The sequence below is a fragment of the Alosa pseudoharengus genome, unplaced genomic scaffold (genome assembly GCF_046254945.1).
Source record: "Alosa pseudoharengus isolate Yale_2024_CS ecotype anadromous, Long Island Sound unplaced genomic scaffold, YU_APseudo_1.1 YU_APseudo_1.1_scf_5, whole genome shotgun sequence".
NCBI lineage: Eukaryota > Metazoa > Chordata > Actinopteri > Clupeiformes > Clupeidae > Alosa > Alosa pseudoharengus.
In genome coordinates, this window is record NW_027468837.1 from 27671982 (window position 1) to 27697214 (window position 25233).

The following is a 25233-nucleotide window of genomic DNA, read 5'->3' on the forward strand; positions in this document are numbered from 1 at the left end:
TGACAGTCAGGCTGTACAACGTCAAGGTTTAGGCCCAAGTTAGAGATGGCTCACTCTGTTATTGTAAACTCTGTTATGCAGACCGACTACTGGGATGAGTGGGGAATATAAAGGCTATGCTGGACAGTACAGTGGGTTGCAAAATATTCAACCCCCTTGAAATTCATCATGATTTTCACCATTTAAAAAGATACCTTTATATGTCTGGTATAATGTGGGGTAAAAGCTGCAAGAACCTAAAAGGTCTGAAGATCCATCAGACAAAGATGGGCTGTACGAGGAGGAAGCAGGCTGAACAACGCACAGAGGCAGTGCGCAGCACGGCCCCTGGTGAGACGGAGGAGGAGCAGGACCCGGAGTCAACCCACAGTGTCCAGAACCTCCAAGCTCAGCGTGCTCCACCCAACAACCCATCTCAACATCGTAGGGTCTTGTGGCCAGCAGCACACAAGGAGTCTGAGTGGCGCCAGTTTGACGAAGATGTAGATGGTGCTTTGGAGGCATCATCAAAAGGGGCTGTGGACCAGCAGCTACAAACGATGTGCACCTTCATCATTTGCATCGGTGCTGAGCGTTTTGGTATCAAACAGCCAAAGGCCAAGACCACAGCTAGACCCAACCGGCGAGAGAACAAGATCACCGCACTCAGGAGAGACTTGAAGGCCCTGAAACATCGTTTCAAGAAGGCGAGCGAGGAAGAAAGGCCCGCCCTGGCTGAGCTCAGAGACATCCTCAGAAAGAAGCTCATCTCCCTACATCGCGCTGAATGGCACAAGAGGAAGGGTAGAGAGAGGGCCCGCAAGCGCACTGCCTTCATAGCTAACCCTTTCGGGTTCACGAAGAAGCTGCCAGGGCAGAAGCGGAGCGGAACCCTTACCTGCCCGGAGGACGACATCAACCGCCATCTCTCTGATACATACAGTGACCGGCAGAGGGAGGAAGACCTGGGCCCCTGCAGAGAACTTATTTCACCACCGCTACCATCCAGCCAATTCAACACCAAAGAGCCAACGCTGGCAGAAGTCAAGAACACAGTCAGGGCTGCACGAACCAGTGCAGCACCAGGGCCGAGCGGCGTGCCATATAAAGTTTACAAGCACTGCCCAAGACTTCTGCTGAGGCTGTGGAGAATCATCAGGGTAGTGTGGCGAAGAGGCAGGGTAGCCAAGCAGTGGAGGCATGCCGAAGGTGTATGGATACCAAAGGAGGAAAACACAAGTGACATCTCGCAGTTCCGGACCATCTCACTGCTCAGCGTAGAGGGCAAGATCTTCTTTAAGATCCTTGCCAATCGCATGACCGATTTCCTCCTGAGGAATTCCTACATCGACACGAGCGTGCAGAAGGGAGGAGTTCCAGGCTTCCCAGGCTGCATTGAACACACTGGAGTGTCAGCTGATCCGAGAGGCCAGAGAGAACCGAGGAGATTTGTCAGTCATCTGGCTGGACCTGGCAAATGCCTACGGATCGATTCCACACAAGCTGGTGACCAAAGCCTTGACGATGCACCATGTTCCGCAGAAGATTACAGATCTCATACAGGACTACTACAGCAGTTTTAGTATGAGATTCACATCTGGATCTACAACATCAGCATGGCACCGCCTAGAAAAAGGCATCATCACTGGTTGTACTATATCAGTGACACTGTTTGCCCTGTCGATGACCATGCTTGTCAAGGCTGCAGAAGTGGAATGCAGAGGGCCTCTCTCCAGATCTGGCACTCGCCAACCGCCAATTAGAGCCTTTATGGATGACCTGACAGTCACAGCAACATCAGTGCCAGGGTGCCGCTGGCTCCTTAAAGGTCTCGAAAGGCTAACATCTTGGGCGAGAATGACATTCAAGCCAGCTAAGTGCCGGTCCCTTGTACTGAGGAAGGGGAGAGTGGAGGACAAATTCCGCTTCCACATGAATGGTCTCCAGATCCCATCATTGACAGAGAAGCCGGTGAAGAGCTTGGGGAAGCTCTTTGACGTGACTCTGAGAGACACAGCAGCAATCCAGGCCATGCACACGGAGCTGAAAAGCTGGCTTGCAGCAGTGGACAGGTCAGGCCTCCCGGGGAAATTTAAAGCCTGGATATATCAGCATGGCATCCTGCCAAGGCTTTTGTGGCCTTTGCTGATGTATCAGGTCCCAGTAACAACAGTGGAGACCCTGGAGAGAAACATCAGCCAGTTCCTGCGCAGGTGGCTGGGCCTGCCGAAGAGCCTATGCACTGACTCTGAAAATCACCTGGTCAGAGCTTTGGAGGTCAGAGCCATCAAGAATGAAGTTCCTGATCCAATCAGTGTATGGCGTCCTACCGAGTCCAGCCAATCTGCATTGCTGGGGGCTAGCTGAAGCACCATCCTGTCCCCTGTGCCCTGCAAGAGGATCGCTGGAGCACATCATGAGCTGCTGCCTGAAAGCACTGGGAGAGGGGAGGTACAGATGGCGCCATGACCAGGTGCTGAAGGCAGTAGCGGACACCATCTGTGCGGGAATCCAGCAAAGCAAGCACCAGCCCTTAGCAAGGCCACACATTGCTTTCGTCAGGGCCGGCGAGAAGCCTCAGTCACAGCCAAAGGTCCCAGCTGGGCTGCTATCCACAGCAGGAGATTGGCAGCTGAAGGTGGACCTGGGAAGACAATTGAAGTTTCCAGAGCACATCACCAGCACCAAACTCAGGCCAGACATGGTCCTAACATCAGAGAGTACAAAGCAAGTGGTGCTACTATAACTCACAGTCCCCTGGGAAGACCGGATTGAGGAAGCGTTTGAGCGGAAAAGGGCGAAGTATCTGAAACTGGTGGAGGACTGCATGCTGAAAGGGTGGAGGGCCCGCTGTGAGCCAATCGAGGTTGGCTGCAGGGGATTCCCAGGACAGAGCCTGCACCGGGCTACACTCAGGCTGCTTGGAATCAGAGGTGCTCAAGAAAGGAAAGCCACCAGAAACATCTGCGAGGCAGCTGAGAGAGCCTCTAGGTGGCTATGGATCAAAAGGGGCGACACATGGCTTAGTGCGCTGCTTGGACACAAGTCGGGGTCTGATCAGCCCCGGCTGGGTCGCCCAGGTGAGGGTGTCTGATGATCTGAGACCCGAAACACCCTGTGACCCTGGGTTCATCACTGAGGATGTGTCCAAGCTGCACCACTAAGGTGTTTCTTATAACTATCAGTTTTACCTCCAAATATATAAGTGTAAAAACAACAAGGGCCCTATCGTGCACCCGGCACAAGGTGGCGCAAAGCCTAACGCAAGGCTTATTCTTATCTTACACTCAATAAAGTGAGGAATTTTCCACCATGCCCTCCACTTTTATTAAACCTTGCGCCCAGGGGTGTTGCAATTAACAACATAAATTGTGGTCTGGCCAGAGGTGGACGAAGTACACAACTCCTTTACTTAAGTGAAAGTATAGACACACCTTGTCAAATATTAGTCCAAACAAGTAAAAGTTGCTACGTCAGATTTTTACTTATAAGTTGAAGTACAGAAGTACTTGTTTTTGAAAATAGTATTCAGAAGTACAAGTATTAGTCTTAATTTGTTGAATGAGGGAGGAGTGGGAGGTTTTGGGGTTGGTGTTATGAGGGAAGCATGAAATGTTGGAGGGAAATCAACTTTTGGAGTTCTCTCTTTTTTCTCTTTTTATTGAACGTGTTTAGAGAGAAATGTAATTTAAAAACTGCTGTTATTTTCCCTCTGCAAGTATTTAGCTTGAATGGTATCTTCAGTTGTAAGGTGCTGACCCTAATAACTTCATACAATAAAAAATAATTATATATATATATAAAAAAGTGCACTAGCTTATCGATTGTATCATGAAATTGTAAGTGATACACGTATTGCTGCTGCCACGGTTTGGACTGGCATGTCATCATACCACACAGGAATTTCAGATGGTATAATTGGATGAAGACATAATATCTGCACTCTAGCCTAATACTGTTGCCCTGGCTGGCTACACATAAAAGCCAATTAAAATGTTCCTGTGTTTAGAATATTTGTGCCTCAGTAGTTTTGTTTATTGTCTTAAATTCTTTACCCCTGGATCTAAGTAACTCTTCAAGTGGTTTTGGGCTTAGGGAGATTGGATTTTTAGATGCATGTACATGGGATTTGTAGATGTATAGTTGAATAAATATTTTTGAGTTGAGGTTTAGCCCTTGAGAAATGGACAAAAGACTTATACTTATTAATCATAAGGAAATGTGGGAAAGACCCACAACAATTCCAAAAAACTTGGGTCACTGTGTGAAATGCACATCAAATAGAATGTTATAATCTTCAGCTATGTAAAAGTATAGCTGAAGAGTCCAGGTGACAAAATGGCCTGTCTGCTGTCCAGACCTGTCACATTGGGTGCATCATGGAATGAGAATATGGTTGAGAATACCCCAAACATTTAATTCTCAAAACTCTACCAGCTGGTTTCCTCAGTTCCCAAACATTTACAGAATGTTGTTCAGTTAAGATGTGAAGCAACACAGTGGCAAACATGCCTCTGTCCCAACTTTTTTGAGAGGTGTTGTTGCTGGCATCAAATTCAAAATAAACATATACAATACCATTTCTGTTTTAACAACTGATATGTTATCTTTGAACCATCTTCAATTTGGTTAACATGATGGGATTGTATAATCTAGTGATTCTGCATAGGCCTACTAAAGTAGCCTAATATAGCAGCGAAAATATTTAAGGAATTTAAAGGGGAGCATATTGCTGACTATTAACTAAAGGTAGGCCTATAAGTGTAATAATCCCCATTATTGTTCAAACTTCAAAGGGTTTCAGCAAGTTTATAACAGCAGCTGCAACAGCTGAACATGACAATCATCAAAACTGACAATCACTTAAGCTTTTTTTCAGACATAAAATAGTATCAGTTATTCTAGACCTGCATATTCATTTCACTTGCACAACACTGGAACAGAGACTGACAGGCTGCAAGACTTGTTCTCACAGTCCTCATGACCATAATAAGACATATGATTTTAAGGTTACTTTTACTCAAAGACAAGTGCCCATTTGTCATAGTTATCATTTCACAAAATATCTCAAGGGATGAGAACGGAATGTTACAAACTATGATTCCGAATCATTAGCCTACAAGTTTGATGACAGTGAATGCTGCAAATAAAAGTTTATACTATAGCCATTAATCCCCAACATAGCCTTCTATGTAAAAACATTGGGCCAATGCCAGCTTTGTGGTCTTCTGCAGTGTATTGATAACAAGATAGATGATGGACTGTGAGTTGCCATCCAAAAGTAGAGTTGCAAAATCCAACCAGCAGGCTATCATCAGTCACCTGATTTGAAGTGTTACAGCACACATTTAAGACCGGCGTTGTTACCTATGTTCTTTTACATCTCTGAAGTTATTCGTGTACGTCACCATCCAATGGCAAACACGTTCTCACATCATCTCTTGGTCCTCCAGCGGCTCTACCTTCTTGTCGCGGCACCAGCCTTCGTTGTCTGGCTGTGAACTCTAACCTCAGTGGTCGGGAAATGTCAGAGAGAGGCCCGTGCTGCAGCAAGGGGGCGTTTAAGGGAAAAACAATAGCCTTTATTGTTATATATTTAATAATAATCCTTTTTGTCGGATGCGCAAATATATTAATCAGCGCAAATCAACGATTCTCCATTCTCGTCCGCTGACAGCAAGCGCGCGGCAGTATTTGCAGCCTTCATCTCGTCTCGTATTGAAATCTTGGCCAAACATGTGAGTAGCAATCGCAGCTAAATTGTTTTTCCGTAAACATGTAATGCACCTTCTGTGGAGCTTATGGCTGATGCTTGTCTGCCCCCTCCACTCTATTAACATATCTTCCCAGTAGTGTTGAATGAATTTCCAGCTATTCGTGCATTCATGGTCCTCAGTGCTAGTCATCACCGAACGCGGCAGCTTCATGTATGGTGCCTTTGTGTCATATCTTGTGAAGTGATTCGCTTGCGTTGTCACCTCATGTAGATTTCACAGTGCCATGTGAGGATTTTCTCCCCTGTGCTCAAGGTTGGCATTTCAGTTAGTCAGTAGCCTATGGTTTCCTGATTAAACGTTTCTGGATTCAAGTGGCACGTTAAAATGAGCTCTTTTGCACTAGCCTGTTTATCAGTCCTTTCTATTGCATTTGCAAAAGCTGTGATGGCTCACCTCACTCACATCATTGTTGGAAGACGGGTATTGTTTGAATAGAAGAAGAATCGTTGTTGGTCTATATACAACTACTTGTCTGTATCGTACAAACGTTGCAATTTGAAATGATTTTTCATGACATACAGCGCTGGTCCCCGCGTCATTCAGAATAGGCTGCACATCGTTTGGCATCGTGCTCTGCAGTTGTTTGAAGTAGGTTACCTGCCATAGTAGTCTGAAATCTGGTTTGTTGGATTGCGTTTTTTGTTATCATCCTCCTGGGGATATTTGGCCATATTAATTTCCACATATGTCACATCTGGTTCTTGTATCACCTGTAGATTTTCTTACAAATTATCCTATTCTTGCTGTTTAGGACTATATTTGTTTTGTGTATCCATAAAAAGCCTATTTTTTCCTTACATTGCTATGCCTGATGTGGTTTGGGGATTGATAGGCTACTAGGTTTCCAATTAAATGTAACGCGATAGGCTACAACGCATTGTGAAACATTGTTTCACATTGTGCTCATTGATGCATTTCAAGTAGCCCAAGTTGAAATCGCGATGGGTACACAAGACAAAATAATGTCTGTAGCAAACTGTACTCAAGTTTTGTTTTCAGTCCAACTTGGGATAGGCCATTGCAGCTTATTGCAATAATAGGTTACCTCGTTCAAGTTCTGGCTTGAATGTGAATGTTCTGATGAAATTTAGACTTGGTAGGTAGAACTCAGATGTTGGACTATAGATGAGTTCTTGGCCTACATTGCCAGAAGTGAAAGTCACATTCAAAATCTCAACATTAATAGGCCATCTTTTCCAAGGAGATGGTTGAGAATAAAGGCTTTCACAGAGGAACTGACAGCCAGTTGTAAAATAGTTTGGTCTTACCGTGCATAGATAACCAACAATCCTGTTAGCAATGAAAAACGTGATAAAATGCTGACTGATGTTTCTTGAGGATAGTTGACAATGCCTTGTATTTGCATTGCCTTGAAAAGTTCTTGCATTGAATGGGAATGACAGCTGTGTTTTCTGTCCCTCACATGACCATATGCCATCATAATGCATTTCAAGATTATACCAAAACATACCTCATAAAGTGGCAAACTGTCGTATTGTGTGGCTTTAATGTTAACCCCAGTGAAAGATACTTTACACTGATACTGGAGTGTCCTGATTAATTTGCTTGCAATAATTTATGTTCTTGTCAAGATTAATTATCTTTGTAGTATTTTAATTACATCTAGCCAAAGAGAGGTCATAGAAACCTTAGGGAGTGGGTGGTGGTGAATGTAGTGATATTAATGTAAAGTCAAACCCAAGACTTTTCTTCCAATCTGTCAGGAGAGGGGGTACTCGACACCTCAGGGAAATGGTTTTCCAACAAGAGGGCTCCTTCCTCGCCATGACCCCCAGCAGAGAACTCTGGGATTGACAGAAGCATCACTCCCACTGATGGCCTGGTGTGGGTAAGAAGCAGAACAATAAATATACATTTGAAGATGGATTAAATAGCACATGTATTAGTTGTGCCCTTTACCTTCAGTCCTTACAAGTCTTAATTAGACCCTATTCTGATTGGTCAATCAAGAAGCTCTGACATGTCTGAATGGAGCTGAAGGGGAGCCACCCACCCACTCAGATTCCATAAGTATCTAGTACTCATTTGTCTCTATAGAGTCTTTTTTTTCTTGCTAATAATTAAATTAATTTCCTAAAGCCAAAGCTACAGGTGCTCTTTTGTATATAATACATGTTCCCATCAATAAGTACAGTAGTCTTTCAGAAAGAAATTTGTGTTTTGACACGTAAAACACTTTAAATACTTTATATCTAGCTATATGTTGTAGATCTTATCTTACTAGATGTTTGCTTAACTTTACTTGACAACAGACAGCATGTGCTTATTATGTTATTAGGAGATTTAAGGGGCTACTTGTTTGTACACAGGATAGATCATGATTCATGTTTAACTGTAGCTTTTAGGTGTTTCAGTTCCCACTCTCTGCTGACTGCCATTTAGTATGGAGCAGAGACTATAGCACATTTCCATCAAATATAAACACAGTTCAAAAGAACAGTAGGATATAAAGTGTTGTGCATTTGCATGTAATACATATGTAGTAAGTGTGTTCTTTCAGCTAGACACATGCTCTAAGCATGACAAGACAGGAGTACAACCTATTGTAAAGAAGGTCTGCTGTCTGTTATTACTGCTACCAACATACGGTAGCTACAAATTTAGGTGTCTCTATTTTGGTATTTTGTCTTTTTAATACCCTACAAAAAGTATTTAACTTGTGCACACGTGTTGGCAAGAAGTGTAGGCTGCAAAATAAATAAATGTCACAGAATCATAGGAGGCTTTGGCCCTTTTTCCAGCTGTTGACTGAGTTGTGTAGCTTCCCCTTATTCTTTCTCTGTTAAAAACTTTCTTTAATAATATTTTGGCCCAGTTTCTTCATTCCGTTACGGATGACTGAAGTAGTGTGTGTCACTCGTATGCTTTAGCTGTCTGAAGGTACTGCCTATAACGCCAACCTTTTCCCTGCCCGCACCTCACATTTGATCTTCCTCTCCTGGGCCAGGTTTCAGCTGTCCTGCTGAAGCTATGGGGAGCTGTTGGAGCTGTCTATACAGGGACTCCATTCAAGACAACCACCCCAACAAGTTCAAGGTACCTGTTTTGACCTGCTCTTGTATTATGTTTTCCATAAGAATTCTAGTGGTATTTGTTTGTTTTGGTGCAAAATGTTTATTTTTTCTGTATTTTTATTTTCTGTTTATCTATTCAGTTTAATAGCATTTTGCCATAATGATCCATTTAGCATACAGCTCACCATTTGTTTCGCTGTGCAATATTTAGCCTAAAACATTATTCTGTGGAACCAAATCTTGTAGAATACGTGGCACAGAAAACAAACAAGCTGCATTAAAAGACTTTTCAACCCGTCAAGACAACCCATTTCAACTGAAACTCTTGGTGTTAAATCATTATTTTGTTAATTGCTAATTAATTGCAGCTTAATTGTGCTGTGCAAGATTTAATGCGCACAGTTTCACAAAAAGTGGATTCCAAAGTGGACAGAGACAGTGTTCATCCTGTGTTATGTAGAAGATTTCGAGTGGTTTGACTAATTGAATGGAAAGGACAGGATGGAATGGTGCACACACACAAGGATGGAGTATTTGCAACTCTGTTTCCTGAAAACAGAATGGGGCAGTTTAGCACATGCAAACTCTCTCTCATTCCCCCTTACAGCATCCAGTTTGCAACTCTTTGGACTTTGACAGTGTTCAACACATGTAGTGAAGAACAGCCACTACTGTCTCTGTGATTTGGGTATACTTGTTAGATAATACTTCTATTTTGTGCTCATCTGGTCACAATAAATAAACATACAGCTTATGATTCAATGTACTGAATAGTACAATGTAGCAAAACGACCAATGTGTTGATACATGTTGAGGATGAATGAGGATCTTCCACTCAAACTGTTGCAATTATTTAGAAATACAATTAACATTGTAGAAATGTATCCTTAAGTACAATCCTCAGTTCAGCCATTTTTGGTCAAAGATTCAACATCACCAAGCTAAACAAGCTAAGCATCAGGCACAAACATCCCTGGTAGCCAATCACTTTGCTTGTTCACAGGGAGTGTGATGAAGGTTAGCAGGGAAAGTCACATGCAGCTCCTCTAAAGATATAATGGATGTAATGTAACCTATATGCTCTGTAATGTAAATAACGTTTCAGTATTCAGTATTTCAGTAGTACCATGACATTCTATCTAAGATAGAAAATGTCACGTTAATAAATTATGTACAGTAATAATTATCTCCATGTTGTTTTGCTTGGGTCAGTGGGGTCAATCAGATTACTTCAGATGGTGTACATTAAGTTAAGGAACAACAGCCCTCACAATTATGGAGACATAGGCCTTCTGGGATTTCTACTGAATATTTAATAAAGTAAAATAAAATTAAATAATAATTTCTGTCAATGCAGGTGACCAATGTGGATGATGAGGGGAACGAGTTGGGCTCGGGAACTATGGAGCTCACACAGACAGAGCTCATCCTGCACACACGGAAAAGAGATGCCATCCGGTGGCCCTACCTCTGTCTCCGGCGCTATGGCTATGACTCCAACCTCTTCTCCTTTGAGAGTGGGAGGCGATGCCAAACTGGACAGGGTGAGTCTTCAATAGGAGTTATACAATTATATATTTGAGGCACATAAATGCTCCCATCTTGCCAAACTTGTTTAAAGAAAAGGTTTTCATCAGTGAATATTCCATTATTGTGGATTTATCTATAGTATCAAAGCTAGTTAAAGCAACACACCAACTTTTTGGGAACTTTGCTTATTTGCCAACTTCTCCAGATGACCACAATACATACCCTTCTCTGGAAGTGGGTTTCACCAGTTAGCCTTTAACTCCCCTTTAGCTATAGGCTAGCTATATGCTAACTGGTGTAACCCACTACCAAAGAATTATGCTTAGCCAGGCTAATGGTGTCAAACAGGAATATTGCACACACAGAGAAGAGAAGGGTATGTATCCTCTTATTTAACTTGGGGATAGACTGCAAATAATGTATAATTTCCGGGAACCTACTTGCTTCAAATGACAGAGTAATTGCTAATGAATTAGAAGAGGTTTTGTTACGTTTTTTATCACACAAAATGATTCAGTCCTGATATTATCATTTGATGATATTGAAGATAAGAACAAATGTATAGCCAGTGTTGCATTTCTCAGCTTAGGGGGATTCAGAACACCACAGCTAGATTTTTAAGCTGGACTCAAAAGGTTGGAAGATATTTTTTATATTGGGTTTGCTTCACTGGTATTTGGTATGTTGAAGAGATCAGGTTTAAGTTCAACCTGGACAAAACTAAAGTAACAAAGTGTTGAACAGTGCACTGAACACCACAGCTGAGGAGGCCATTGTTCACTTTTTTCTCCCCGAGCCCGATGTAAATATATATGTTCAATTTTCTTTTCAACTTTTCATTTTTATCTTTCATTATGTAAATGACTAGGCTATAGGTGGATACACTGTGCACACTGCCTTTTAAAAGCGCAGGTTTTGTAGTCATGTCCCTGCTGATAGGATAGCACCTCTGACACAACCACAAAATGAGAGAAAACGACCTCAAAGCCTTTTTGGTCTGTGTGACACTTATTAGTTACATTTTCTACTTACAACATGAAAAATAGGAAATTGGAAATTCATAATTAATATTTTTGAGTTCCTGATTTTGTATTTGTGTAACAGTGGATAACTGACAAATATAAAATCGTAGCTGATTAAAGCTGATTGGCTGGCATGCCGAGTCCCAGCCCTCACAATGCTTGCATTAATTTGCCATGATGTGCACAGAATTTAACAAATGCCTCAGCATATGAGGAAGATGTGTCTTGCTAAGTAAGTGCAGTGTCAAGTTTGGCGTTGTTTGGATAACAAATGCAAAATATTGTAAAACATACAGTGGTGTGAAAAAGTGTTTGTCCCCTTCCTGATTTTTTTTTTTTTTTTGCATGTTTGTCACACTTAAATGTTTCAGATCATCAAACAAATTTAAATATTAGTCAAAGATAGCACAAGTAAACACAAACGTTTTTAAACAAAAGTTTTTAAACACAGTGTTTAAATGAAGGTTGTTACACTGTGTTTTACTGGTATAAGAAGCACACATTGGCTTTTGCCGCTCTAGCCGCTGGCCACTTCCCCTCTCACACAGCACAGCGCAGGACCAGAGACAGAGGATAGAAGTGGAGCTTTGGCAGCACTGAATCATGCACGGCACGGGTAGTCAAGATGCAAGAGGTTTTGCAACAACATGCCAACAAACATGGGTAGGCTGCAGTGGCTATTCAAAACGATGATAAAAAATGATGTGCAACAGGCTAAACCGACACTTTGAATAGCCCAGGGCAGCTACTTTGGACTGTCATTAGACTTTGAATCGACAATTTCGACTGCAAGGTCACAAATTGAAACGAGCGATAATAGTCCCAAATTTACGGACGTTTCAGAATGCCACACATGCAAAGCAATACCAGCTGCAGACAAGGAGTGGCAGAGTGTGATGTCACTTATAGGCTCCCAGAGACTGTTTTTGAGTCCCACATTTCATATTGTAACACTCTGCAAGGTTGTCTTAAAATGGTCTTTATTGGTTATGCACCAAAAACACACACTAGTTAGACCCGGTTATGAACACTGTAATCAACTATAAACATAAACACGACAGTCAGGACGCACAACATTGGTAACTTGTATGGTTAACATTAACATTCAACATAACACATCTAACGAACAGCATCATGGGAGCACAGTCATCAACAGCTAGGCTCAGATCATTACACAGCCCCCCCGAGACTTAGTCCATGTCCCCTTGACTCAAGTCTTACCCTACGTCAGTCCATGAGCCTGGCTGGGACGCGACGCTGGCGTTGTGGGCGCCCCGCTGTCGCGGCGGTGACTTCCGGTGAAGGCTGCACGGTGATCGGTGTTAGAGCCACAGCTCCATTGTCACCAAGTTCCACAGAGTCAGTGTCAAAGTCTCCACGACCCTCAGCTAAGGCCAGGGGTCGATACGGGGCCAGTCGATCACGGTGGAGAGCCACAACTCTCCGACGCTTAATCAGTCTCACACGATAGACCACATCAGACAGCTTCTCTAAGACATCGCACGGCCCGACCCACTGGCTAGTGAGTTTCGGGGAGATGCCTTTCTTTCTCTCCGGGCAGTACACCCACACTTTATCGCCGGTCTGGAACTCCTGGCCGCGACAGCGCGTATCGTAAGCTCGCTTTTGACGTATTCCAGCTTCACTCATAGCCTGCCGGGCCAACTCGTGTACTCCCTTCAGTCTCTCGCGTAGCTACTTGTAGTATTCCAGCCCTGGCTTACCTCCAATCTCCGCTTCCGGAGGCGAACCGAACACCAAGTCCACCGGCGTGCGTAGCTCTCGCCCGAACATCAGAGCTGCCGGTGTGCATTTCGTTGACTCTTGCACCGCTGTGCGATATGCCCAGAGCACTAAGGGCAAGTGTAAGTCCCAGTCCTTTTGTCGGCGGTCGGCCAATATGGCCAGCTGCACTGCTAGCGTCCGGTTAAACCGTTCGACCAGCCCGTCGCTTTGTGGATGCAGAGGTGTCGTTCTCGTTTTCCGGATGCCCATGCGCTGGCAAACCTCAGCAAACACCTCCGCCTCGAAATTCCGCCCTTGGTCGCTGTGGAGCTCTTCCGGTGCCCCGAACCGGCAGAACATCTCAGTGACCAGTCTGTCCGCTGTCGTGTGGGCGCTCTGATCTGGCACTGCATACGCCTCCGGCCACTTAGTGAAATAGTCCATAGCTACGAGCACGTAGCGATTTCCCCGCTCTGTGACTGGCAGTGGGCCCATGATATCGACGGCTACCCGCTCCATGGGAGCCCCGACTGCGTATTGCTGCAGCGGAGCGTGCGAGCGTCGCGTGGGGCCCTTCTTCGCTGTGCAGGCGTCACAGCAGTGAACATGCAGTTCAACGTCCAGCCTGCATCCCGGCCAATAGAAGTGGCCTCTCAGCCGACGAAGAGTTTTTGCGATGCCGAAATGAGCCGCCCCCACAGCCCCATGTACCTGTTCCAGTACACGGGCTCGTAATCCAGCAGGAACCAGCAACTGGAAAATGTCAGATTGTCGATCGGGGGCTCGCCAGTGTCTATACAACAGTCCTTGACGTGCCACTATTCCCGGCCACTGTGAATAAATCGCTTTGGTCTCTGGATCGAGTGCGGATACGTCAGTCCATGGCGGTCGCTGACCGGCTTCGATCCATGACCACACTCGGCCAAGCGTGGCGTCCTCCGATTGCGCCTTCCGGATCTCCTCCCTCGACATCACGTCCACCGGCGACTGCGCGTCCATGGCCTCAGCTGCCGCTCTGCAGTGCTGTGTTGTGGCGTTGGGCTGCGGTGCGTTATCTCTCTCGCTGGCGTGAAGCTGGCGAGCGTTGGCTCTCTTGATGGCGCGGCGCTGGCGAGCGTTGAGTCTCTCGCTGGCGTGCTGTTGGCGAGCGTTGACCCTCTCGTTGGCGCGACGCTGGTGAGCGTTGAAAACAGCGACCCTCTCTCTCTCTGCCAGCGGTGATGCAGCCTGTAGCCGACGAGCGGGCTCCGATTGAGCCGCGGCCAGACTCCTCTCCTCCCTCCGGTGGCAGTGTTGGCACTGGTCTGCTGCACACGGACGCCTGGACAGGGCGTCCGCGTTGCCGTGAAGGCGACCCGCCCGGTGTCGAATCTCCATGTCGTAGTCCTGGAGCGCCTCCAGCCAGCGAGCCAGCTGGCCCTCCGGTTCTTTGAAGTTCAGCAGCCAGGTGAGTGACGCGTGGTCCGTTCTCAGCAGGAACCGTTTGCCGTAGAGGTAGGTTCGGAAATGGCGCACTGCCACCACCACAGCCAACAGTTCCCTGCGTGTCACGCAGTAATTCTTCTCCGCTCGGTCCAGTGAGCGGCTGAAGTATGCGACCACTTGCTCGCCCTGCCCGCCTGCTTGTGAGAGGACGGCGCCGACGCCCACGTCGCTGGCGTCGGTGTCCAGGATAAACGGCAGTCGAGGGTCAGGGAAGGCGAGCACTGGGGCCTCGCATAGCGCCCTCCGCAGCCGCCGGAATGCCGCGTCGCACTCTCGCGTCCACTCGAAGAGCTGGCCTTTGTGCGTCAATCGATGCAGCGGGCTGGCGACTGTAGCAAAGTCCCGAATGAAACGCCGGTAATATGACGCCAGGCCCAGGAAGCTCCGCAGCTCAGCACCGTCGCGTGGAACAGGCCAACGCCTCACCGTCTCCACCTTAGCTGGGTCGGTGGCCACTCCGGCGGCCCCCACGACATGGCCCAGGAACCCGGTTTGCCTCCGGAACAGGTGGCACTTTTTCGGGTGCAGTTTGAGCCCAGCACCTCGTATTGCGTCGAACACCTTTTCCAGATGTCCTATGGCACCGGTGAAGTCCGTTGCATGACACAGGATGTCGTCCAGGTAAACCACGCAGCATGTTCGTGGAATGCCCGCCAGGACACGCTCCATCAGCCGCTCAAAATTCGCTGGCCCGTTGCATAGGCCGAACGGAAGTACCCGGAACTGCCACAGCCCTTGCCCGATGGTAAACGCTGTCTTCGGCCGAGCTTCCGGGGCTAGCTCAATCTGCCAGTAGCCACTGCGTAAGTCCAGCGAGCTAAACCAACAGGAGCCGGCAATGCTGTCCAGCGCATCGTCAATGCGGGGGAGCGGGTATGAGTCTTTCCGGGTTACCTGGTTGAGGCGCCTGTAGTCAACACAGAACCGCCACGAGCCGTCCTTCTTCCGGACGAGTACAGCCGGCGCAGCCCAGGGACTACTGCTTGGCTCTATCACTCCTGCCGCGGCCATTTCCTTGATCTTTTCTTCAGCTGCTTGTCGTTTGGCGAACGGTAAGCGATGAGGCTGAAGTCGGATGGGCCGAGCATTTCCGGTGTCGATATCGTGTTGGACCAGGCTCGTTCGGGTGCAGTCCTCATCTTTTGCAGCGAAGATGTCGGTGTACGCTGCTAGTAGTCTCCGCACCTGGCTACCCTGTGCTTCACTCAGCCCCTCACAGCTACGAGTGCAGAGTTCATTTACGGCTTGCCTTGTCTCTACAGAGGGCCGCGCTCTCTGAGTGGGGAGTGGAGATTGCTCAACCCGCGCTCCTGGCTCCTCTCTAGTGGGCGTGAGCTGAGCAGTGGCGAACTCAGCAAGCGGACCTGGACGAGACCTGTTGTTTTCGCGGGCTTGAGTTTCGCGGGCTTGTGTGGGGAGGGGCGGAGACTCAGCAAGCGGACCTGGATGAGACCTGTTGTTTCCGCGGGCTTGAGTTTCGCGGGCTTGTATGGGGAGGGGCGGAGTCTTGGATGGCGAGCACTCTTTGCGAGTTTGCTTCCTGCGGGCTCGTGTGGAGCGAGTTGGAGAGTTCTTCGTCGCGCCAGCTCTCCGCACTTCATGCTCTGTCTTCCCCGCCGTGTGCAACACTACGCTGCTCGTCCCTAAGTGTAGTGTGGACCGGGAAATGTCCACCACAGCCCCCCATTTCTCTAGCACGTCCAGGCCGAGAATGCAATCATCCTGAATGCTAGCCAACCAAAGCCGGCGGCTCGCCGTCTCACCGTTGATGCACACGCACACCGCTTTTTGTCCAAACAGTTCCGCTCGTTCTCCGGTAACTGTTGTGATGCGTGTTTTTGTCTCTTCCCAGCCTCTGGGTCTGGCTACCAGCGTGCCGGGTAAGAGACCGGGGCGCACCAGCGAGATGGTGGAGCCAGTATCGATCAGGGCACGACACTGAGTCCCGTCTAGCGTACAGTCCACATAGAGTCCTCTTGTTTGGCCGAGCCGGCCCAGTCGTATGCAGTCCATAGCCAGGGAGGTAGTGAAACTTGAAGGTGGCATCCCTCCCGCCGTGCCACCCCCCTCTAGTTTGACTGGGGCGCGCGCGTGAGGGGTGCTGGGGCGGGACAGTACCTCGCGATGTGCCCCGGTTCACCACACCGGTAGCATCCGTCTCCGCTGGCCGGCCTCTTCCACTCGCGTGGGCGGCGTTGTGGTGGCTGTGCTCTGGTCTGTCGCGTCGTCTCCAACTCCTCCCCGTCTTCCTCCATCGATGTCTGGCGTACGCAATGCCTCGACTCCGTTGTGTGGAAGATGTTTTCCACCCGTTCGGCCTCCGCGAGCGCCACGGCCAGCGAGCTGGGGGCGCTCAGGCGAAGATGTTCTCTCAGCCGCTCCGGGTGGATGCCTCGCACAAACGCTTCCAGTGCCATTTCTTCATGTAGACTCTGGCTGTACGTTGGGTAGCCCCGCCGGGCATACAGCTGCAGGTCAGCCGCGAACTTGCCCAGTCTCTCGCCCTTGTGCCACCGTCTGGATGCGAGTTGTTCTCGAGCATCGCTGGTGAAGATCCTCTGGCCGAATCGTCGTTGCAGAGCGGCCTCGATGGCAGTCCAGGTTGCTTGCTCTGCCGGTGGCAGGTCTTCTAATACTTGTAGCGCTTCTCCTTCCAGGGCCAACGCCACCTGTATGCCGGTTCTCTCCGCCGACCAGCCATTCAGCTCAGCTGCCAGCCGGACCTGCACCAGGTATGTCGCCAGCGGCCTTTCACCATTGTAGCGGGGCAATTTGGCGTTGGAGCGCCCTTCTGCCGCCGCCGCACCGGGGACCAGCCGATTTCCATCGCTCCCGTGTGGAGCGGTTTCCAGTGGCGGGATGCTGCCATTAGCCCGGTTTGTCTCCTCCTGTGGCCGGGGGCGGGTTTCTTCGTTACGGTCACGCTGCAGGCTGGCTCCGTCTGCTGGGCCCAGCAGGTGGCCATGGGCGAGCGCACTGTCGAAGAGCCGTCTTGGCAGGAAACTCATCATCGCCGGGGTATCGGTCGCAGCTTTCTCCTCCCGTCCAGTAGGGGTCGGCATCCCACTTCTGACACCAATGTAACACTCTGCAAGGTTGTCTTAAAATGGTCTTTATTGGTTATGCACCAAAAACACACACTAGTTAGACCCGGTTATGAACACTGTAATCAACTATAAACATAAACACGACAGTCAGGACGCACAACATTGGTAACTTGTATGGTTAACATTAACATTCAACATAACACATCTAACGAACAGCATCATGGGAGCACAGTCATCAACAGCTAGGCTCAGATCATTACAATATGATGCATCATTCCACAAAATGGTTAGTCTTCGCTATCATGAAGTTATTCAATAGGCTAAACATATAGCCTTAACTCAAAACAGCTGTTAAGCTTATGTCATTTTGAAATGTCACATCCAGCCATGCTTAAATTCTGCTCACAGCACATTTATTATAATGTATTATAATATAATATTCATGGCCCTATTTTCGCAACGCAAAACCTGGCGCAAAGCGGATTATTATCCGGACGCAAAGTTTATTCCTATCTTACTCTCTGATTTTTTCGCCATGTACTTTTACTGTACTTTTATTAAGCTGGTGTAAGGAGCTAGATTGTCATGCCTGAGGGAAAAAGGGTCATATTGAAAGGGCCTGTTTAGTAAGAAAAAGAGTACACAACAAATGAACAGGGTCATTCCACGTCAATTGAACCAGGGCCCACGCACTTAGGTCTCAAAAAATTCTGAAAAAATGACCAGGTGTACCTATGTTACCCAGGAGACACACTGTAAAATTACTCTGATGAAAGATCAATACTTTCCAAGATACAGCCAGTTTTACAGGGGGACGGGGGTGTCGATTTTGGTCGGCCTCTTTTTTTTGTCAAAGTTCACAAGCCCACAGTGCAAGAACTAAACCATGTAGGAGGCTCAACTTTTGCATGCTGGTACATAAATAGGAATGGTATGTAGCAAAATCGTCATGTTTGGTCTGGATAATCATGCATGGTCATAGCTGTCCCTCAAAGTTGATACAAATTTTATTGGAGTTTTTGGCTGGGCTCTGTTTAGGCCTTCAGAAGACATATTTGTACTCAACCAGGCGCGTAGCAAGCGTGGGGGATGTGGGTGTTATAACGTACACACTTTTGCTGGAACACGATTCTATCCCCCACACTTTTTGTCAGATTAAAATGAAAGTAAAATATGGAAATAAACGCTCCCGTAAAGAGTTGGAGCCGTATCTACTAGGGGTGTAAAGATTAACCGATACGTATCGGTATCCGTTTTTAACGTGTAAGATACGGCTACATCGATATGTGAAGCCCCGTATCGGAATAAAACTGAAATGAACCGGTCGTTATATCGATTTACTTGTTACAAATCGGTTCATAACCTTTTCTGCTCGCTTAGACTCTGATTTACGTTGCAAGCAGCGCGTTCATCCCACTTCCTGTTTTGAAACTACACGTGGCACGGATTTGTGGGTAATGAAGTTCGTTTTAGGCTACACTCATTGCCCAAAGTAGTCAAAGAACTGCATTACCCATACATCTACTGCAACTTAAGCACGTGACAACTCGCACTCTGTCGGTGTTTGACAGTTTTTACTCTTTTGTTTGTCAAAATCTAGCGCCAAATTAAACACTTACTATAGCATTCCTAAACGGCAACGATAGTCTGTAGAGTAGCCTTACGTTTGATGAAGGGATTTCCTTAAAGTTAAAGAATAATTTGACCCTTGCTGCTAAAACGATGTAGGCTACAAATTATTATTATTTTGCTCATATTCACTCAGACTTGATTTTATTTTGGTATTGTCTTACCTCAACAATAGGCTACAGCTCCTTGAAAACAATCAGATATAACTCTAGAAAATCTATAAAGTCTATAAAAATGTATTTTTATGTTGTATTTGGCTGCTTTGTTTGGCTGAAATGACTATTCTTTTTTTCATTTCAATATAGTATATGATACAAACCTCAGTTTAGATAATCATATTCACACATTTGTATTTGCCTAATTGACATGACCATGATAATTGATAATATAAAATTAATGTGCACCTTAAGCAAATGATAAAAAATCTTTCAGAATGATTTCCATTCTTCAACTGCATCGAACTGCATCGAATCGTTTTTTATGAACATGTATCTTTTCTTGTATCGAATCGTGCCCATGTATCTAGATGTAAATCGTATCGTCTTTTACATGAGAGATTCACACCCCTAGTATCTACCATAACGCACACACAAACAGACACACATAGGTCTGTTGATTTGATTGAATGGTCATCCAGCCAATCACATCAAGTTAGCCAGTGAAGAACCAGAGCCGCTCTGATCAAATTCAAAGTGTGCATCTTTCAAGGTGCTGCTACTTGGGTCGGCATTATAACGTCTGCAGTGAGCAGATTTCAGGTAGAATTGAAATGATAATTGTTAGGCTACTGCATTATGCTAATTTAGTAAACCAAAATTCACTGTCTGACTGACAGTTTTTGTCACAATGTATAAATGCAGAGAGTCAAAGTGAAAGAGGGGGTGCGCGCACCAAGGCACTTGTTGTTTGTGCAGAAAGACCTTTGGCTACTGTTCTCAGAGCATTATGCTTTCTCTGTCTATGATCTGCAGCTTTTCTCAAACTATGGGCCTCCTCAACAATTAACCTACTGGTCCACGAAGCCTGCGAAATTAAGTTATGCCCGGTGCTTCACACGTCTGATCGGATTTCACTGTCAATGTGTGTCGTAGTGCTACATCTACTGGAGATCTTAATGTCTTAAATACAGTACGATCGCGTTCCGTTTAGAACATCTTATTTTGATACAAACGGAGGCGTCAAGACACATTTGCGTTCTACATCTGGGAACTAAGATTTCCAGCATGTAGGCTATAGACCGGTTTCAGGTCCCTAACAACCGTAGTCAAGAACGAACTCGGAGGACAAGCACTAGTTGTTTACACTGACAGCGCATAGAAAACAACCTGGCTGAACTTGATATAAGATGAAGAATAAAAACATATTGCCGAAATATTTCGGTGTAGCCGAGTCTGGATTGTTTTCATCTAGAGGTGTAGCGGATTTACCTATGAAAAAGCAACGGATTTTACGGAAGGTAGGCTAAACATGTGGCCATTCACTGTAAAGTTAGGTTAGGCTTAAGCTAATGTTAACGTTAGGGCTTCGACTGCAGAAACAATTAGTTTAGATTTTGTGAGAACATTACCTACTCAAAGGGCACATAATGACGGGTGGACAATCATTTCCCCCTGAGGTCAGAGGATAATTACTTTGATAAAGTAGCCTATGCTGGCCACACATTGAACGATTGACTGAAATAACGTTACAATGCACAACATGCATTGTGCTGGATGTTAACTGACAGGACAGGAGCCTATGACGGATTAGCTATAAGCTAGGCTACCTTATAGTAGGCCTATGCAATAACGTTACTTGCAAGCCCATGTCTTCTTTCTTAAAACAAACAACTCAAATGGAGTGTCAACTTTAACTTTAGGCTACCCTGCATAATGTCATTTGCGTGAAATGTAGGCTAACGTTAGCCTCCGTTCTCATGGATCATAAGTCTCTCATTAAAATGATATGCTGAGGAATATGATAAAACACTTTGTTAATGTCACTACCCTATATTTAGCCTACATGACATGAGTTTTTCCTTTTGAGCATGAAGATAACATTTGTGGCATAACTTCGTAGCTTCATAATGCATGCTTCGTATCCAAATGTCTATCCCTAATAGGCCTGCCTACTTTATTGGCGTTTTAAAAATGTTTAGCTTTTAACGGACACATCACAAAAATGAAATGTCTCCTGTACCACACAGGGGAATTTCCGTCTGCTTTTCTCTGCCAAAAGTGAACTATTTTCAAGCACCTTGCGTCTTTCTTTCAATGTATTGCTATACGGCTCTGGGTTTGCTTGTCCTCCGAGTTCGTCCTTAACGACGGTTGTTAGGGACCTGAAACCGGTCTATAACTCAAATAGAACGCTTATGAGCGCTCATGCAATGTGTGTGTCCCTGCAGCAAGTGAAACTGGAGGTAACGTGGGCTAGAAGCAACAATAATTTAAACAACAACGTGGCTTCCTGTAACTAGCCTATTAATGGAAAAAGCATAGAAACTGCTAATCATAATCTTTAAATTGACATTAATTAAGCTGGCTATATGCAACACAATTTATTTATATTCCCTTTGCATATGTTTGGGTAGACTTCAAACGTTTTTGAATTTGAGCTTACAGTTCTGTCACTATTCTGTCCTTTACATGTATTTAGGTATTAGTGATACCTCGAAATTAGGCTGCTGTCTGTTAGGGCAATTTATTGTAGCCTGCTAACCCATATGCACAAAACATAATTTCTGAAATTATTTCTTGATTTATAACATGAGATACAGTATGTCTCCATGTAGGGTAGGCCTAGTGTCAAATAGTGAAGTGATAGGTAGATCATGTAGGCCTACATGTCACATGAGTCACACATATGAGGGGCGCTGCTTGTTCTGTCCCTCCCAAACTGCATTAAAATGGTGTGTTTAGCAATCAGAATTTCAATTTTTTTCGGGGTAAAATCAGTCTCAGAAAATACTTACAACGTCCCTGTAGGGAGTTATTTATAATTTGGCAAGATTGTTTCATTTTCCTATCCCACAACCCCCACACTTTTAAAAAGCTTGATACGCCCCTGTACTCAACATAGGCTCTTGATTTATTTTCCTTACCAAGATAAGTAGAAACACTCTCACAAAAAACAATGAACAGAAAATAAATTCCTTCAGGGTCTGAACAGCAGACCTTACAAGTCTGAAAAATCATTTTGGTTCTCATTTTCAGAGCACCCAAACACCTTGTGGGAATATGCCATGATTTTTTAAATATTTTTTTCTTTATTCTCCATGATAAGACATTTGACTTGTTTTATGCAAATCTTTCTTTTTTATTTTCCACCCTGAACATGGGCAAAATGCCCCATTGACATCAATATGTTTTATTTAGAGTTACCACAGTGCCACCTGTGGTTGTATAGAGTAACCTGTGGTAGCTCTATACAAAACATATTGCTCTCAATGGTGCATTTTGCCCATGTTCAGGGTGGAAAGTGAAAAAGAAAGATTTGCATAAGACAAGTCAAATTGGTGTTTTTAAAAAGAAAGGATCATGGAGAATAAAGAAAAAAATATTTAAAAAATTCATCAGATGACGAATTACCATTACACATACTTACAGTGGCAGGTGGGTCAGACAGCTACTGGGTAACACCCGTGTTAGAGGGCAACCCAGTACATATGGAGATAGATACAGGGGCTGCAGTGTCCCTTGTGTCAGAGACTGTGTATCAGCAACATTTGAAACATCTTCTGCTCCTGCCAAAACGGGAGGTGTTGAAGACTTACCCGTAAAACTTTTGTTATTTTGTAAATTGTTTGTTTGTCTTGATGTCACGGGTACGCTGGCGACTACGCCGCTCCGTCCAGCATTGTTTGTCTTTATGTGTCAATGTCTTGTGTGTGGAGCGCTTTGGATTGTACTAAGTACATGTTAAATGCGCTTTATAAATAAAAATGACTTGACTTGACTACTATGGCCGGTTCATTCAGAATCTCTCCATGAGCTAGCATGTGACCCATCTCCCTATGGGGTACTGTAGGTGCAGTGATTTCTCACATTATGCCTGACGGTGTCGAAAAGCCCATAGCATTCGCTTCGAGAACACTAAATAAAGCAGAATCACAACTCACTGATCACAAACCACTTACTGCTATCCTGGGACCACACACAGGCATTCCACCGCTGGCTGCCAGTAGAATGCAGAGATGGGCTTTGCTGTTGTCAGGCCATGACTATGACATCAAATACAGGAAATCAGAACTCTATGGCAACGCAGACGGCCTCTCACGCCTTCCACTTCCTGTAACTAGGCCTATGACACGGCACTCAGACATCTTTTACTTCCACCAAGTTGAAGATGCCCCTGTTACAGCACATCAAGTGAAAATCGCCATCGGGAGCAATCCGGTGTTGTCTAAACTAGTACTAGAAGCCATAAAAAAGGAAAAAAGATATCAGACACACCAGAAACTAAGCCATATGTGGTCAGACAACAAGAACTGTCTGTGCAGTCGGGCTGTTTGCTGTGGGGGAGAAGGGTCATCATGCCTCCATCACTGCGCAGACCCATGCTGAAACAGCTCCATGCTGGACACTGTGGCATGGTGCGCATGAAAGAGGTGGCCCGAAGCTACTTTTGGTGGCCAGGATTGGGCATTGAAGATAAAGCTAAATTGTGCACCACATGTCAGAGAGTGAGAAATGCACCGCAACCAGCTTCTGTTCATCTATGGGAGTGGCCAGCTGTGGCATGGCAGCGCATACACATCGATTTCGCTGGACCATTTGAGGACAAAATGTTCTTGGTGGTTGTAGACACACACAGTAAGTGACCTGATGTTGCCATCATGACATCAACAACAACAAAGAAGACCGTTGTGAAACTGGGAGAAATGTTCAGTCGGTTCGGAAGTCCGGATCAACTGGTGAGTGACAACGGGCCTCAGTTTGTGTCCGAAGAGATGGCTTTGTTCCTTAGACCCCGTTTACACGAGCATGTGTATTTTTATAAACGAAGACATTTCCCTACGTTTGAGCCTTTCATTTAGACGCAAACGGAGAATTCGCCCCGTAAAACGGTTATCCAAAAAAACTCCGGCCAAAGTGTTTTTTTTGGAAAACTCCGTTTATGCGTTTGGTTCTAAACTGTGGTAAACGGAGTTTTGGGCAGCCAACGTCACAGTATGCGACAGAAGTACACCAAATGTGCGACCAATGTTTACATTTACATGTTTTCAGGTGCGACTTTTCAGGGTTCTGATTGGTTAATGTGAGCTTGAGGCTATCGTTAGACTGCCACTGTGGTTTGGCGTGCTCATGACAGCATGTATGTACACGGGTTCGTGTAAACACATTTAAAAAAAAAAAACGGTCTCGTGTACATGCAGTTTTATTTCCAAACGTAGATGGCCAGATATTCGTTTAGGAAAATACCCTGCTTCGTGTAAACGTAGTCTTAGAGTCAATGGTGTTCAACACATTAGGTCTGCACCCTACCACCCGGCCACTAATGGCTTAGCGGAGAGGTTTGTACAAACGCTGAAGGACAGCCTAAAAGCATCAGCGGGTCAGGGTACCCTCCACCAGCAGCTACACTGTTTCCTGTTGACCTACCGGATAGGGCCGGAACAACACGTCGACGTGATGCATGTAGTACACTTCGCGGATAGCTTCTAGCGTCTCTTCCTCCGTCGCCATTGTTGCTATGCTGTTGAACTACAAGCTTCGCTGGACTACAAGCAACTCGGCAGGCAAGTTCCGCGTCATCACTCAACTGTTCGCTGATTGGCGCGGCCGCACGCGAGCCGTATACTGTGGGTTGGGCCAGACTACGTGCGAGGCTGAAATCAAATTTTGGCCGGAAGTACGTAGGATGGTAACACCAGGCTACTCAATTAGACCTATACACTACTGAACTTTATTGAATGCTACCTCTGACTAAGAATGCATTACTTTGCACTTGTATAGTCTTTTATTTTGGAATCTTAAGAGCAATAAACATATATTGCAATGTTAAGGAATTCATGTTTTTTCAT

At 45.7% G+C, this 25233-nt stretch overlaps 1 protein-coding gene and 1 pseudogene across 1 annotated transcript in view; both read left to right on the forward strand.

The window, feature by feature from the left end:
* Positions 1–335: 335 nt before the first annotated feature.
* Positions 336–3036, forward strand: LOC143104873 (uncharacterized; annotated as a pseudogene).
* A 2149-nt stretch (positions 3037–5185) lies between these two features.
* frs3 (fibroblast growth factor receptor substrate 3) overlaps positions 5186–25233 on the forward strand; it is a 55110-nt gene continuing 35062 nt past the window's right edge. The window contains exons 1-4 of the mRNA XM_076267584.1: positions 5186–5717; positions 7481–7605; positions 8725–8813; positions 10149–10335. Of these exons, the coding sequence (XP_076123699.1) occupies positions 8748–8813; positions 10149–10335 (253 nt within the window). The 5' untranslated portion in view covers positions 5186–5717; positions 7481–7605; positions 8725–8747. The remainder of the gene's footprint in view (positions 5718–7480; positions 7606–8724; positions 8814–10148; positions 10336–25233) is intronic.